Source organism: Leucoraja erinacea, chromosome 22 (assembly GCF_028641065.1).
Source record: "Leucoraja erinacea ecotype New England chromosome 22, Leri_hhj_1, whole genome shotgun sequence".
NCBI lineage: Eukaryota > Metazoa > Chordata > Chondrichthyes > Rajiformes > Rajidae > Leucoraja > Leucoraja erinaceus.
Window position 1 is genome coordinate 641,074 of NC_073398.1, and position 13,695 is coordinate 654,768.

Here is a 13,695-nt window from a genome sequence, read left to right on the forward strand (position 1 = left end):
GCTTTTCATTTCCAGCAATCCCGGGGCTGCATCACAGCACACATAACTTTAGGAGAAAGAGAAAAAGCACAAAAATCATAAGTTAGAAGCAAAAAAAAGTGCTGGAGGAACTTCAAACAAATATGAAAAATAAACGTATTCAGAGGTTTTTTAATAGATCAGTGAATTATATTTGAGGTAAAATGAATTTCAAAAGAAAGTTTAAATATTTTGGATGTAATTGTTACTACTGATCAACAAATCTATAGTCATAGCGAGATACAGCACCAAAACAGCCTCCTAGTCTACTGACCTGCAGCTGACCATCAATGAACCATTTATAGTAATCCTTTACTAATACTATTTTATTTGCCCTACATTCTAAACAACTTCCACAAATTCAACCACTCACATACAATCCAGGTTAGGATTGGACCTGGGGACTGGTGCTGTGAGGCAGCCGCTCTTCTAGTTGTACCCCCGTGCCCACCCAGTCTTTAATCAGTTAGGGTTCTGATTCCACCATTCCTTGTCTGAACGTCATAAATCTTTAAAATTCTCTACTTTGAATGAAATCATTAATTCGAGGTGAAGTTTACAGGGATCAGGCAAGATATTTCCTTTGAAAACTTATTTTTAGGGCGAATGTTAGGAAGATCTCCTTAACAGCAAACAAATTGTCTAAGAACTTCTGTCAGAAACTTAATTGTTGCATCATCATAAAAATACAATTTCACCAAACGCATGTGGATTAAATAGCTCCTATAAATTTGTGTTACTTTAAATTTGTGTAAACTGAAGTACTCAGCTAAGAACTGAATTGAGGGTCAAAAGATTTTCAGGAAATATTTTTGAGCAATTTAGTTTGATGCCTTCTAAAGTGGGTTTCATTTCAGCTTGCAACTTGCTGCTTGATTTCATACCTGCCTTTTTAATTATTGATGTTTCTCCTTTGATTCAAATTTCATATTCATTAAAACAGTTACAAGAGTGACTTAAGTCACCTAAGCTTCTGCACCTGGAATGTGGTAACAACGTTTTTCCACTACAGTAAACCCCTGTAATAGTTGTGGCGGATGAACCTGCATATCCCCGTCCGCTCCAGCCTAGGCTTCGACGCCATCCCCGACTCACAGGGTGCACCAGCGAACCCTTCATCCAGCGCACCATCTGGTTGTTGCGGCTCACATTGTAGCCCTTGGGGACAGCGTTTTCTTCAGGCCACTTCCCCCTCACTAGCCGTTGATTCTTCCTGGTGCACGTTGCTTCCTCTGCTCCATCGCTGCTGCCAACTCCTTCTCCCATCACTGTGTCTAGAAGAAGCGATAGATGGTGAGTGGGGAGGAACCCCCACGATGATTGGTGTCGGTTGCGGCGACCTGAAGAAAGCGTTGCTGGCCAAGGGCTGCAACGTGAGCCGCAACAACAGTCACGTAAACCAGACTGCGGTAGCTGGGGAAGGCATGTTGGTGCAGACCAGCGGCACAGTGCTGGAGTAATGAGTCTGAAGAAGGGTCCCAATGTGACTTATCCATGTTCTCCGGAGATGCACTGAGTTACTCCAGCACACTATGTCGTTTTTTGCATTCACCATCATCTGCAACGCTTTGATTCCACCACTTTCAATGATAATCCCTTACTCTGTATAGCTGGTAATTAGCAATAACTGATACTATCCCTCCCCCCATTCTCGCATGGTCCATCTTAACGAGGGTTTACTACATAGAAAAGTTATAGAATAATCCAAGGATTTTATAGAAAAAAACATGGAATGGCACATGATTGAATCAACTCGGTCAACAGAACTGAGAAAGGAGTTTAAGCCAAGATTTATCATGCTGATTTTCTTTTCTGAATTTCTTTTTGCACAGGATATTACGAACTATTTCTGTTGAGGCCCCTTTGACTGCAGTTAGCTTTATGACAGATGGAGCAACGTTGGCTGTAGGATCCATCAGAGGAAAGATTTATGTGTATGATTTGCGAGTGACCTCTTCACCATTAAAAGTTGTCAGTGCCCACAAGAAATCTGTTCGCTGCTTAAAGTTTCAGAATGGTCCAACACAAATCAGGGTAGGTAGACTGTTTCTACTTGTACTTGGGTTGTACTTGTGTAATACTGATACACTTTTAAATCCAAGTGAATTGAGGTGGAATGCAGTTTTGCCATTTTATATTGAAGGCGCTTAAACACCCGCTATCACATGGCGTCGGGGGCGATGCCAGGTTCAGCAGTGACCACACTGTAGGGTGAACTCGTGTGACATGTTTTATTTACAGTGACAAGAGAGTCCAGGATCACATGGAACGCTGTCTCTCATCGTCAGGGTGCATGTACAGTGCGCTGGCAATCTCGGGCGTGTCCCGGCAGCTCAGTGCTAGTCTCAAAGGAGGAGGCATGGCAATCTCAATCTTCTCCCAGCAGTTCACTTTTGCCTCGAGAGCAGGCACTGGCGGTCTCAGGCATATCAAGGCGGCTCAACTTTGGGCTTGAAGAGGCGGCACTGGTGGTCTCTGGGTTATCCAAGCCACTCAGTCTTTGCCTCTGTGTGTGGGTGCAGTCCCTCGTAGTCGATGGACAGGAAGAAGCACTGGCATCTCCGCCCTTCCCCAACCACTCAGTACTGGCTGTCTAGGGCTTCCTCCCGGCAGCTCGGGGTCAAACACATTGTAACACCGGTGGTCTCAGGCTTGCCCCAGTGGCTAGGTCTTCCTCGAACCTGGACAGGGGAACACAGGTAGCAAGGAGGCACCCCACTTTCTCTCCATTCCTTTCTCTCTCTCCTCCTTCCACTTTCTGTCTTGCTTTTGTCACCAATCCCTTCTTCCCAAAGACTAGAGTGCATGAGTTTTATAAGGAGGCTGATGAGGTTAAGTGGGCCATTTCAATCGGGCATGATATTCTTCCGATTTTTTTTTTGGATTTTTTTTCTTTTTTCTTTTCCTAATAATGAATCAGATTTTTCTTTTTTTTTGTGCCCGATTTTGATAGTTTAGTTGGCAAGATCATAAAATAAAAGGGTGAGGGGAGGTACCGGTCTGGAGGCGGGCAAGCTAGTAATACATGATGGAAGTCAGCAAGGTCAGCCAATAGCTGGGGGGGAGGGGGGGGGAGGGAACACAACAATGATCTTTGGCTGTTGCTGAGATCAGCCCGGCATTTGTCGGTGGGAACCGGAGCGTGAGCGGGTGAGACGCGGGGGCCACGAACGGGAGCGCGGGCTCTGGGTGGCTGGGATACCCGGACAGCTGAGACGGGGATGATGGTTGATCCCTTCCCCATCCGCTCTTGTGGGGAAAATAAATAAATGAACACAACAGTGTTTTGTGTTTCCCATATGGAGCTGCGACTGGAAAGGGAATGGTACCGGCGATGATAGTGGAGGTTAGAGAGATGCGGGGCCCCACCTCCTGGGCAGTGGTTACCCCTCCCTTTTCTGGTGATTTTCTGTTTATATTGAGGATTTTTGTTTTCATTGTTATTGTCAGAGGTTTTTAGTTTTCTACCTTCTTAACGTTGTCGATGTGACATCAGTGTATTGACAGTTAACTGTGCCTTGCAGTATTGTGCATAATTATGCCTTGAGATGGTATATTTCCAAGGTGATGTGTAGGTTTTACTTTTGTGTTCTTTTGGCATCTCTACAAATAGCTCATTTAGAAATTCAGGTAAAATTTTTTGTAAAGATTTTTTTAGCTGTATAAAGTCAATTATTTCATGAAATATTTCTCTTTTGGAGGTTATTTTGCTGGTTATGTGTTAGAAAAATTCTAAGCTTCTGTAATGTAAACTACCAGCAGAAAGCTTGGGAATCGCTTTCAATTTATTGAAAATGAAGGAGCCCCCTGAACTGCCCGTGTACCCCCGCTGGGGGCCTAGCGGGCTCTAGGACCCCTGGCCAATACTTCCTGCTTTTTTTCTGGAGATGAATATCATGCCTGTCCAATGTCACCTAATTGGACCTGGCTGTTAGCAATAATGCGGTGGATTGCCCTTCCTGCCTGTCAGCTAGTGAAAGGGAGCAGAGTGACCTGAGGGAGGGGCGCTATATTTGGTTTCAAAATGTCGAATTTGATCATTTGGCAGTCATTGTCCAGGTTCACATAAGACCAAGCATCAAGCTATATGAAAATATGAAATGGGATACCAATAATGAGTAAAGATAGGTTTTTGCAATGTATGTGAAAACGATGAGAGATTGGGTTGAAAAAATTCAGAGAAAGAACTTCTGATAATCTGGCCCAGTAAATTGAACATGCAGCGGTGAAAATCCAGGGTTCAGTTAGTGCGTTGGAATAGTGAAATCTAAAGATTACAATAGTGTTTTGTAATCTTTCACAAAAATGAAAAATAACTTTTTCATTTAGTTTTTTAGTTTAGAAATACATTGTGAAAATAGGCCCTTCAGCCCACCGAGTCCACATTGACCAACAGTCACCCATTCACACTGGTTCTACACTATGCATTGGGAACAATTTACAGAAGCCAACTAACCTACAAACCTGCACATCTTTGGAATGTGGGAGGAAACCGGAGGACTTGGAAGAAACCCACACAAGTCACAGGAAGAACTTACAAACGCCATACAGACAGCACCTGTAATCAGGATCGAACCCGGGCCTCTACTGCTGTAAAGCAGCAACTCTACTGCTTTGCCATTGTGCCGCCCCATTATAGATACAGGCTTCAGCAGCAGAAAACCTAAGAAGGTCAAAGTCATTGCAGACGAGGCAAATAGGTATATCATGGAGGAGAAATGCTGAATGTGGCCTGGTTGAAGATGGAGCTGATGCTTAAGGAGCTAAACTTGAGCTAAAGGATGTTCTTTTAGGAAGGAGATGAGGAGGAATTTCTTTATTCAGAGAGTAGTGAAACTGGAATTATTTGCCACAGAAGGCTGTGGAGGCCAAATCAGTGGATATTTTTAAGGTAGAGATAGATTCTTGATTAGTACAGGTACCAGAGGTTATGGGGAGAAGGCAGGAGAATGGGGTTAAGAGGGAGAGATAGATCAGCCATGATTGAATGGTGGAGTAGACTTGATAGGCCAAATGACCAAATTCTACTCCTATCACTTCTGATCTTATGAAAGCCAAGGATTGCTTTTAAGAGCAAATATGATGGGGTAACAAATGTGTGTAATGATGTTGTGGATCTTGAGTGAATAGTTCAGGAAAACTTTGATAAAATGGTGTTTAGCCTGAGACTATTGGCACTGACAACTGTGATTTGTGTTCTTGTTGGATTATGTGAACAATTTAGTTTAGAGATACAGAGAAGACCTACATGGTCACGGGGAGAATGTACAAACTCTGTACAGATAGTGCTCGTAGTCAGGATCAAACCTGGGTCTCTGGCGCTGATAGGCAGCAACATTACCACTGCGTCATACCGACCTAGTCGATATTTCATAATTTTAAATGAACTTTTTTTTTCTTCCAGTCAAATGGGAGCAAGAGCATTGTAAACAGGACTTCGACCGTGTTGTCAACTGGAGCCATGAAGAGGCCTTCAGCTAAGTCGAACAGTGCACCAAAAGAGCCCCTGGATTTTGCTACACTAATGACAACTGCTCCAACTGTTAAAGTAACTCCTTTCATTCCAGAAGTCAAAGGAGCTGAAGCTAATCTAGAAGGGAAAGGTAGGACAGATAACCTATCTGCAAGTTATTCAAATGTGCAATTAACAGCATAATTAAGTGGCCATAAAAGCTGTCAAAATGGTTTATTTCATGGAAAGAGGATGAATCTGCCATCTGTATCCATTGTGGTATTTGTGTTAACTCTACCTCTACACAGCGCAGTTAACTCTTCATGTCCGACAAGCATCCAGGGATCATCTTGCCAAATCTTGTGAATACTTTGTTTAATACTACGTTTAAGAAACATTTTGACATGTACGTGGATAGGACAGGGTCAAACGCAGGCAAGTGGGACTCGCGTAGGTGAGACATGTTAACCGGTGTGGGCAAGTTGAGCTGAAGGGCCTGTTTCCATGCTGTAAGGCTCTATGTCTCTATGACGTTGATAGGTTGGTTAGAAAAGTGGTTGGAGCTTTCAGTACAAAGTTTTAACTATCCTTGGCAGAAGTATGTTACCACCACACAACTTTAACATTGGACCGGTAAACATGAGGCCAGAGGTACAAATCCTGCTCTTGTAAAACTGAATTCAATGCATCAACCAAATTGGAGCCAGCATCCAAAACCTCCATGAAAGTAAACTCATGGAATTATTTCAGGCAGCAGTATTGGTCACTTCATCCTACTTTGAAATAGATGTAATTCCATTTCTATGTTGACTTTTAATGTCGGGACAACAGAATGTAGAAGATTGAGGGGGGAATCTTATAGAAACTTACAAAATTCTTAAGGGGTTGGACAAGCTAGATGCAGGAAGTTTATTCCCAATGTTGGGGAAGTCCAGAACAAGGGGTCACAGGGATAAGGGGGAAGTCTTTTAGGACCGATATGAGAAAATCATTTTTTACACACAGTGGTGAATCTGTGGAATTCTCTGCCACAGAAGATAGTTGAAGCCAGTTAATTGGCTATATTTAAGAGGGAGTTAGATGTGGCCCTTGTGGCTAAAGGGATCAGGGGGTATGGAGAGAAGGCAGGTACAGGATACTGAGTTGGATGATCAGCCATGATCATATTGAATGGCGGTGCAGGCTTGAAGGGCCGAATGGCCTACTCCTGCACCTATTTTCTATGTCTATGTTTCTAACAAAGTAAATAAATACTGAATTGACAGTGGCAGTAAAATATAATCTAAATAAAAAGTAAACATTTTGTTAGGGTTTGAAAACTTATAGAGTCATTGAGTCTTACAGAGTGGAAACGGGCCCTTCGGCCCAACCTGCACAGAACAGCCAACGTGTCCGATCTACACTAGTCCCACCTGCCTGTGTTTGGCCCATCTATCTATCTATCTATTATTATCTGCCGCCGTCCGTCCGATGTCCGGCGTCTGTCTGGCTACCTGTTTGCCTTTTGATTCGTTTCCATCGTGTGATGTCACATATGTCCAATTAGGATGGACACATTTACATAAGCCTTTGCACCAGCCCCTGGTGAACGTTCCATCGTGTGATGTCACAATGCACAATGCTAACAGATGTCCAATCGGAATGGATCCATTTACATATGCCTTTGCACCAGCCCCAGCCATGATTCCCACCCCGCAACCGTGCTTTGGAGGAACAGACCCAATAGACCCAGGTGGTTAGTGTGACACCTCGTGTGATGTCACAATGCCCAATGCCCGAAGACATTCTTGTCATAGAGGGAGTACAGAGAAGGTTCACCAGACTGATTCCTGGGATGTCAGGACTTTCATATGAAGAAAGACTGGATAGACTCGGTTTGTACTCGCTAGAATTTAGAAGATTGAGGGAAGGTCTTATAGAATCTTATGTTTCTATGATTCCCTCTCCTCGCCCCTCTCCCGCTTCCTCTCCCACCCACCCCTCTCTCTCCCCCCCCCCCCTTCACTCTCTACCCCACCCCCCCTTCCCCTCTCCCCCCCCCGCTCCCTTCCCCCTACCCCTTCGTCCCTCTTCCACCACTCGCCCTACCCCCTCCCTCCCCACTCTTTCACTTCTCTCCCCCCTTCCCCCTCCACTCTCCCTCCCTACTCTTTCACCTCTCTCCCCCCCACCCCTCTCCATCTCCCTCCCTCTCCTCCCCTCCCTCCACCTACCCCATCCCCATCCCTCTCTCCATCTCCCCCTCCTCACCCCTCCATCTCCCACTCCTCACCCCTCTCCCTCTCCTCCCCTCCTCCTCCCAACCCCATCCCTCTCTCCCCCACCCCCCTTCCTCTCCCCCCTTCCACCAACCCCCATCCCTCTCTCCCCCACCCCCGTCGCCCACCCCCCCTTCCCTCCCCCACCCCCCTTTCCCTCTCTCCCCCACCCCCTTCCCCCACCCTCTCCCGTAAAAAACTGAGTGATGTAGCAATGTTACAAAATTTTGAGATTTAAAAAATCAAGTCTGCAATTTATCCCATCAGATAAAGCATAAAAATAAGTTTAATTTGACACCTAATTCACTTTCATATCTCAAGTATTTAAAAAGTTATGGACATTTTCATACTCGGAAATTAGCATCTTGTTCCCTATTGATTTTCTATGGACATAACAAAAAAAGCTGTGATCGTGGACAGTCAAAAGCCCATAACTTTCTTAAAAATTAAGAGAACTGAATGAAATTTTCAGTTATCATAGATTGAAGCATTCTGAAACAAATATAAATCAATCTTACTTGGATGACCTGAAATTAAAGCATATAATTAGTTAGTTACCCAATTGAAGGTAATTTCAAACTTCAATTACAAGATCTAAACATCTATCTATTTCTTAATAAATGATTAACATTTTTAAATAGCCTAAGTGTCCAAATAATATTCACAAATAATTCACAATAAAACATGATTTTTAAATCTCATTTACATTAATTTATAGACCAAATAGAAGGAATTTGGTGTTCAATTGCTGTAAATTAAAGTAAATTTAAATCAGCTTTCTAGTGGGTTCCTGTGAATGCGCTGGTTTAGAACGTTCACATTGCCCTAGATTTGTGCCCTCAAATGCCCAGAAAAATACTGTGAGATATAATGGGCCCAAAATGAGCTACTTGCAACTTTAAACTTTGTATAAAGGGATCTTAAGAAGCCCTTTTTAATGTAAAAATAAACAGCCTACCTTCTGTTGTCTGCTGTATGAGACCCTGCCGGTTGCCGGTGGTCGCGGGTTTAGAGGTTAATTTTTAAACTACTACAACAATTATATAAAGTCTTTAAAACTAATAATAGCTAAAGCGACGGAATATTCCAGCGATTTTCCGTTAATAATTAACTAGGCTGAACATCCTCGATTGGAACAGCCTAGGGAAAATCGCGTTTTAAAGCCGCCCCCTCTAAACGGCGCCAAAATAGCGCACACCCGCAGCGACAGATTTTCAGCGACGCTTCAGGTAGGCTTTGCAACATACCTAAATGATGATGTGAGAAGACAAATGAAGTCATTTGGCTGAATATTCTTGCACTGAGGATTAGACGTTAATCGTGTACAGGTGCACAACCTTTTATCCGAAAGCCTTGGGACCAGACGCTTTTCGTAATTCAGAATTTTTCGGCTTTCGGAATGGAAGATTTTTAGCGTAGATTTTAACGGCTGGCTCAGTGGTAGAGTGCTCGGCTCATATCCGCAAGGTCGCGAGTTTGCGCCTCAATCCCGGCAGTTACTCGATCGCGAGTTTGAGTCTTCAATGTAGTTTTTTCTTGCAGAATAGGAGAGAATAGGGAGGGTTAGGCTGGGATCATTCTCTGCGAGATAATCTTAGTGCGGGAGACAAGTGTAGGAGAGGTGTACTGACTGTGTGGGCAGAACTTTGGATGAGATTGCCCACCATTCTCAAAAGCCGCTGTGTCTCCCTGTCCCTCCAACTCCAGAGGAATCCGCTCCCCGATGGGCCCTTACGGCGACAAGTGGCAGTTCGCCCACAGCCCGAGCTGCGCCCCCTCATCCGCAACCCGGGTTCCTCTGGAGTTGGAGCGGGGCTGGGCTCGAGTTGCTGCTGACTGTGAGTCTCTGTGATCTCCGTGCTTGCAGTGGGCCTGGGGGTCGATGTCCCGATGAGGGGGCGCAGCTCGGACTGTGGGCGAACTGCCACTTGTTGCCGTAGCGGCCCATCGGGGAGCAGCTTCTGGTGGTCCTGACGTCTCTCAGCTCCTGTCCAGGGGGACGGCCGGAGACGTCAGGACCAACAAGAACCCGCTCCCCGATGGGCCGCTACAGCGACAAGTGGCAGTTCGCCCACAGCCCAAGCTGCACCCCCTCATCCGCAACCCGGGTTCCTCTGGAGTTGGAGCGGGGCTGGGCTAGAGTTGCTGCTGGCTGTGAGTCTCTGGGATCTCCGTGCTTGCAGTCGGTGTCCCGTTGGTCCTGACGTCTCCGGTCACCCCCTTGGAATGGAGCTGAGACTGGGAACTGTACCGCCCTTGCCCCCTCCCTCTGCAACTGCAAACAACTCCACAGTTCCCAGTCTCAGCTCCTGTGGCCGGAGACGTCACAGCCCGAGCTGCGCCCCCTCATCCGCAACCTCAAGACCAAGACGCACCTTGCACACCATCAGCTTCGGTCCCTACAGGGAGCGTGTTCCTCTGGAGTTGGAACGGGGCTGGGCTGCTGCTGGCTGTGGGTCTCTGGGATCTCCGTGCTTGCAGTGAGCCTGGGGGCCGGTGTCCCGTTGGTCCTGACGTCTCTGGTGACTGACACTAGCTCCGACGTGAAGACAGTGCAAAACCCCCGCGCCGGTGCAATGGGCGGGGAGCTGGAGAGGGGAGGGAAGGGATCACACACATGGCCGGGAAGCAGAGGGGTGTAGGTGCGGTGAAACTGAAGGGAGCGACAATCTGCTGCTGCCTACCCGCTGAGTTTAAAATGTTCCCACGCAAGACTCACGATACACTGTGTATCGTGAGTCTACCGTGGGAACGTTTTAACTCAGCGGGCAGACAGCAGCATATTGTCAATTATTACCCCTCCCGCGCAATATACCCTCACCTTCTTTTTTATGAATGGGGATTTAGTTCCCCTTTCTTCGAGGACCGACCGGAGGTTCCACTGTCACCTCTGCGGGCCGCCCTCGGTGAACGTTTTCAAGGACCTTTCTTCAAGGACTGAAAAAATGTCCGCTATTCGGAGGTTTTCGTTATTTGGAACTTCGGATAAAAGGTTGTGCACCTGTACTTGAGTGGCAACGTACAGCAGCAATTGTACATTGTACTCCATTTCTGCAGCTTATTCCAGTTGAAACAATTACAATGATTTCAAAATAAAGATCAACATACCACGATTGCTATATTACTGTTCTGTTCATGTAACTGAGAATTAATTTCTACTCCAATGAATCCTTTGTTTGGGATTATGACTGCATTGTTCTCTGGATAGCCGTCCTCTAATTATAAACCAAACAGGTGGAATAGTAATGTTTTCTTTACATTAATAGCATGTTTGTCATTACTGTGTTTGCAGGTTTATCACATAGTACCAGTTTAGATGTAATTCCATCCAAAGATACGGAAAATACAAAAGTCACGGATAGCAGTGGTAGCTTTAAGAACCTTGATTGTTTGGGTGGAAACAGCTTTGGAGATGTATTCTCACCAGTTCGAGACGGTAAGTTGATTTAAATTAATAGGCATATTAAAATATACAGACAATTCATGAGCATAGCAATTGGTCCTGATGAACTATGGCTTGGTTTTCCAGATGTTTCGGGGTCAAAGGCAAGTGAAGACAGCGTGGCAAGAGGAAATGGTATGATGTATTTTGTTGAGCGTTTAATTTAGTTGACACTTATTTTATTGAAGCCTTGTCTAGCTGCATTCTTTTATAAGCCATTTGAAAACTGTTCGATAGAACATTCCTTCATTTGCAAAGATTGTAATTTTATTGGGAACCAGAAATTAACTAACTAGGTCATGCAGCATTTTCTGGGAAGAGATACAGTTGCCATTTCAAGTTGGGTTGAGGACATTTTATCACAACTGGAAAAATAGAAAATAACTTTGTTGTGTTTGAATGAGAAAAAACCCGAACAGAAGAAATGTCTGTATTTAGATACAGACAAAAAATAAGGAATAAATACTTTAAAAGCAGCAGTTGGAAACAATTGGTAGATAACCAAACAAGTTAAAAATGAAGGTTACACAGAAAAGCTGGAGAAACTCAGCGGGTGCAGCAGCATCTATGGAGCGAAGGAAATAGGCTTTGGCCTATTTCCTTCGCTCCATAGATCTGCTGCACCCGCTGACTCCAAACCTTCGATTCTCCAATCTGCAGTTCCCTCTTAAACACAAGTTAAAAATGAAAGTGCAGCCATGTCTTTTAATGTCACACAAAACACTAAATGCTGGTGGAACTCAGCAGGTCAGGCTACATCTGTGGAAGAAAAGCATAGCTGATGTTTTGGGGTGGGACCTTTCTTCAGGCAGAGAATTCAATGCTGGTTTGCAGTTACAGTTGTGATATGGAGCTTGTGGCATGATCTACCCGTTGGGATCAATAGTAATGGTCCTCTGGCATTATTTGAAAAGGAATGTAGACTGTATCTGACCAAGATTATTCTTATAAAAAACATTTCACTGATTTGACGTTTGCAAAATCTAGCTGTTCGGAGTTATGGAACTATTTCCCTTCTCTTCTGGAGAAGGAGAGAGGATGTTTTCACCAGTGAAAGTGTCCCAGTCATGGGTTGCAGTGTCCCAGTCATCAAGTTGGATGGTAACATGCTGGAGAAAGACTTTTTAAGACAATTGACTGGTTTATGTTGCATGGAATAGATAGATGAACAAAGTAATTGTACAATTCAAGAATTATCTTTTGTGTCACAAAGAAAAGTTGCAACCTTTGACCCTGTTATGAGTTGGTAGCAAGATTCCAAGCCCAAAGAAAACTGCCATTTGGTAAAACAATAGTATATGGCAGGCCATGTGTGTTTATGTTCAGTCTTCATGCTTTCCACAGGAATATGTCAGTCACTTTTTCCTCGAAACCTGCACCTTTCTGCAGGAATATATTCACAAGCATTAATTTCCAAGCAAAAATTGCAGATTAAAATTGCTGAATTAAAAACATACGGCAGTTCAGGCCTTGTCATGAAACAATGCCTGCATTTCAGGTCAGTCCACCGTAGGTCATTAGCCTGAACTGGTGACTGTTTTACTCTCTCCTCAGATAATTGCTGAGTATTTTCATTTTAAGTTTCAGATAACATCCAATCTCGAGGTTAAGGTTGGACAAATTTGGACTGATTTCTGTGGAGCTTCGGAGTTTGAGTAGAAACCTGATATCTATATCATATACTTATTAAAACTCTGATCTTGTACGTGTGTGTGTGTATGTGGTTGTCTTTACATCTTTGCAAAAACACTACGTGGTAACGATTACATTTTTACATATTCCGAATTACATTTTTCCCCTCGAGGCCGAGATCACCTTCACTGAACATTTATGCTTTATTTCTCGACTCATCTATATACTTTTAAAACTCTGTGTGTGTGTGTGTGTGTGTGTGTCATTTTTTAGTCCTTTGATTCGTTACTCCGCCAAAACCACACGCAAAAATGCCGATATCTTCCGGTGGCATCATGCTCTGCTAGCAGTCGCAAATTTTTTAGCTCCGCTGAAAAAAATCGCGATTTTTCGCGTTAAAATCGGGTCTGGAGGTCGGGACCGTTTTTAAAAACTTACCAGAGCCCCGGGTCGCTGTGCTGATGACGTCATCAGTAAGCGCCGTGAATTTAACGGAGGGAAAGGCATTTTAAATGAAAAACACGTCTCCAGGTCAGAGTCCACAGAGGAGAGTTACAAAACACCTGCTGAAGACTCAGAAACATCAAGAAACTGCAGAACTGACCTCTGGAGTGGTCTCTGGAATGGCTACACGATCTAAGACTGAGATGGCCACAAAAGAGAAAACCGAAATGGAGGAGATAAAGAACTCGGTAAGAGATTTGAAAAATGACATTGAAGCTGGAAACTTAAACTTGATGGAAAACATGCAAACGATTAATGCCGGTAATCAAAAAATTCTTGAGGGCATTGGTACTCTGCAAAAAAGAGTTGAGGATGTGCACGAAGAACTAACGGGGAGAATTAATAAGGTGGAGGAAGAGTCCACAAAGAAGTTTGAGGCTGTGCATGAA

General features: G+C 44.3%; 1 protein-coding gene across 2 annotated transcripts in view; it reads left to right on the top strand.

Moving 5' to 3' along the window:
* The window catches only part of nedd1 (NEDD1 gamma-tubulin ring complex targeting factor), a 75,014-nt gene that overhangs the window by 37,239 nt on the left and 24,080 nt on the right, over positions 1-13,695 (top strand). For both annotated transcript variants that reach the window (XM_055652744.1, XM_055652743.1), the window contains exons 7-10: positions 1,851-2,052; positions 5,423-5,621; positions 11,021-11,164; positions 11,258-11,305. In XM_055652744.1, coding sequence (XP_055508719.1) covers positions 1,851-2,052; positions 5,423-5,621; positions 11,021-11,164; positions 11,258-11,305 — 593 coding nt within the window. The remainder of the gene's footprint in view (positions 1-1,850; positions 2,053-5,422; positions 5,622-11,020; positions 11,165-11,257; positions 11,306-13,695) is intronic.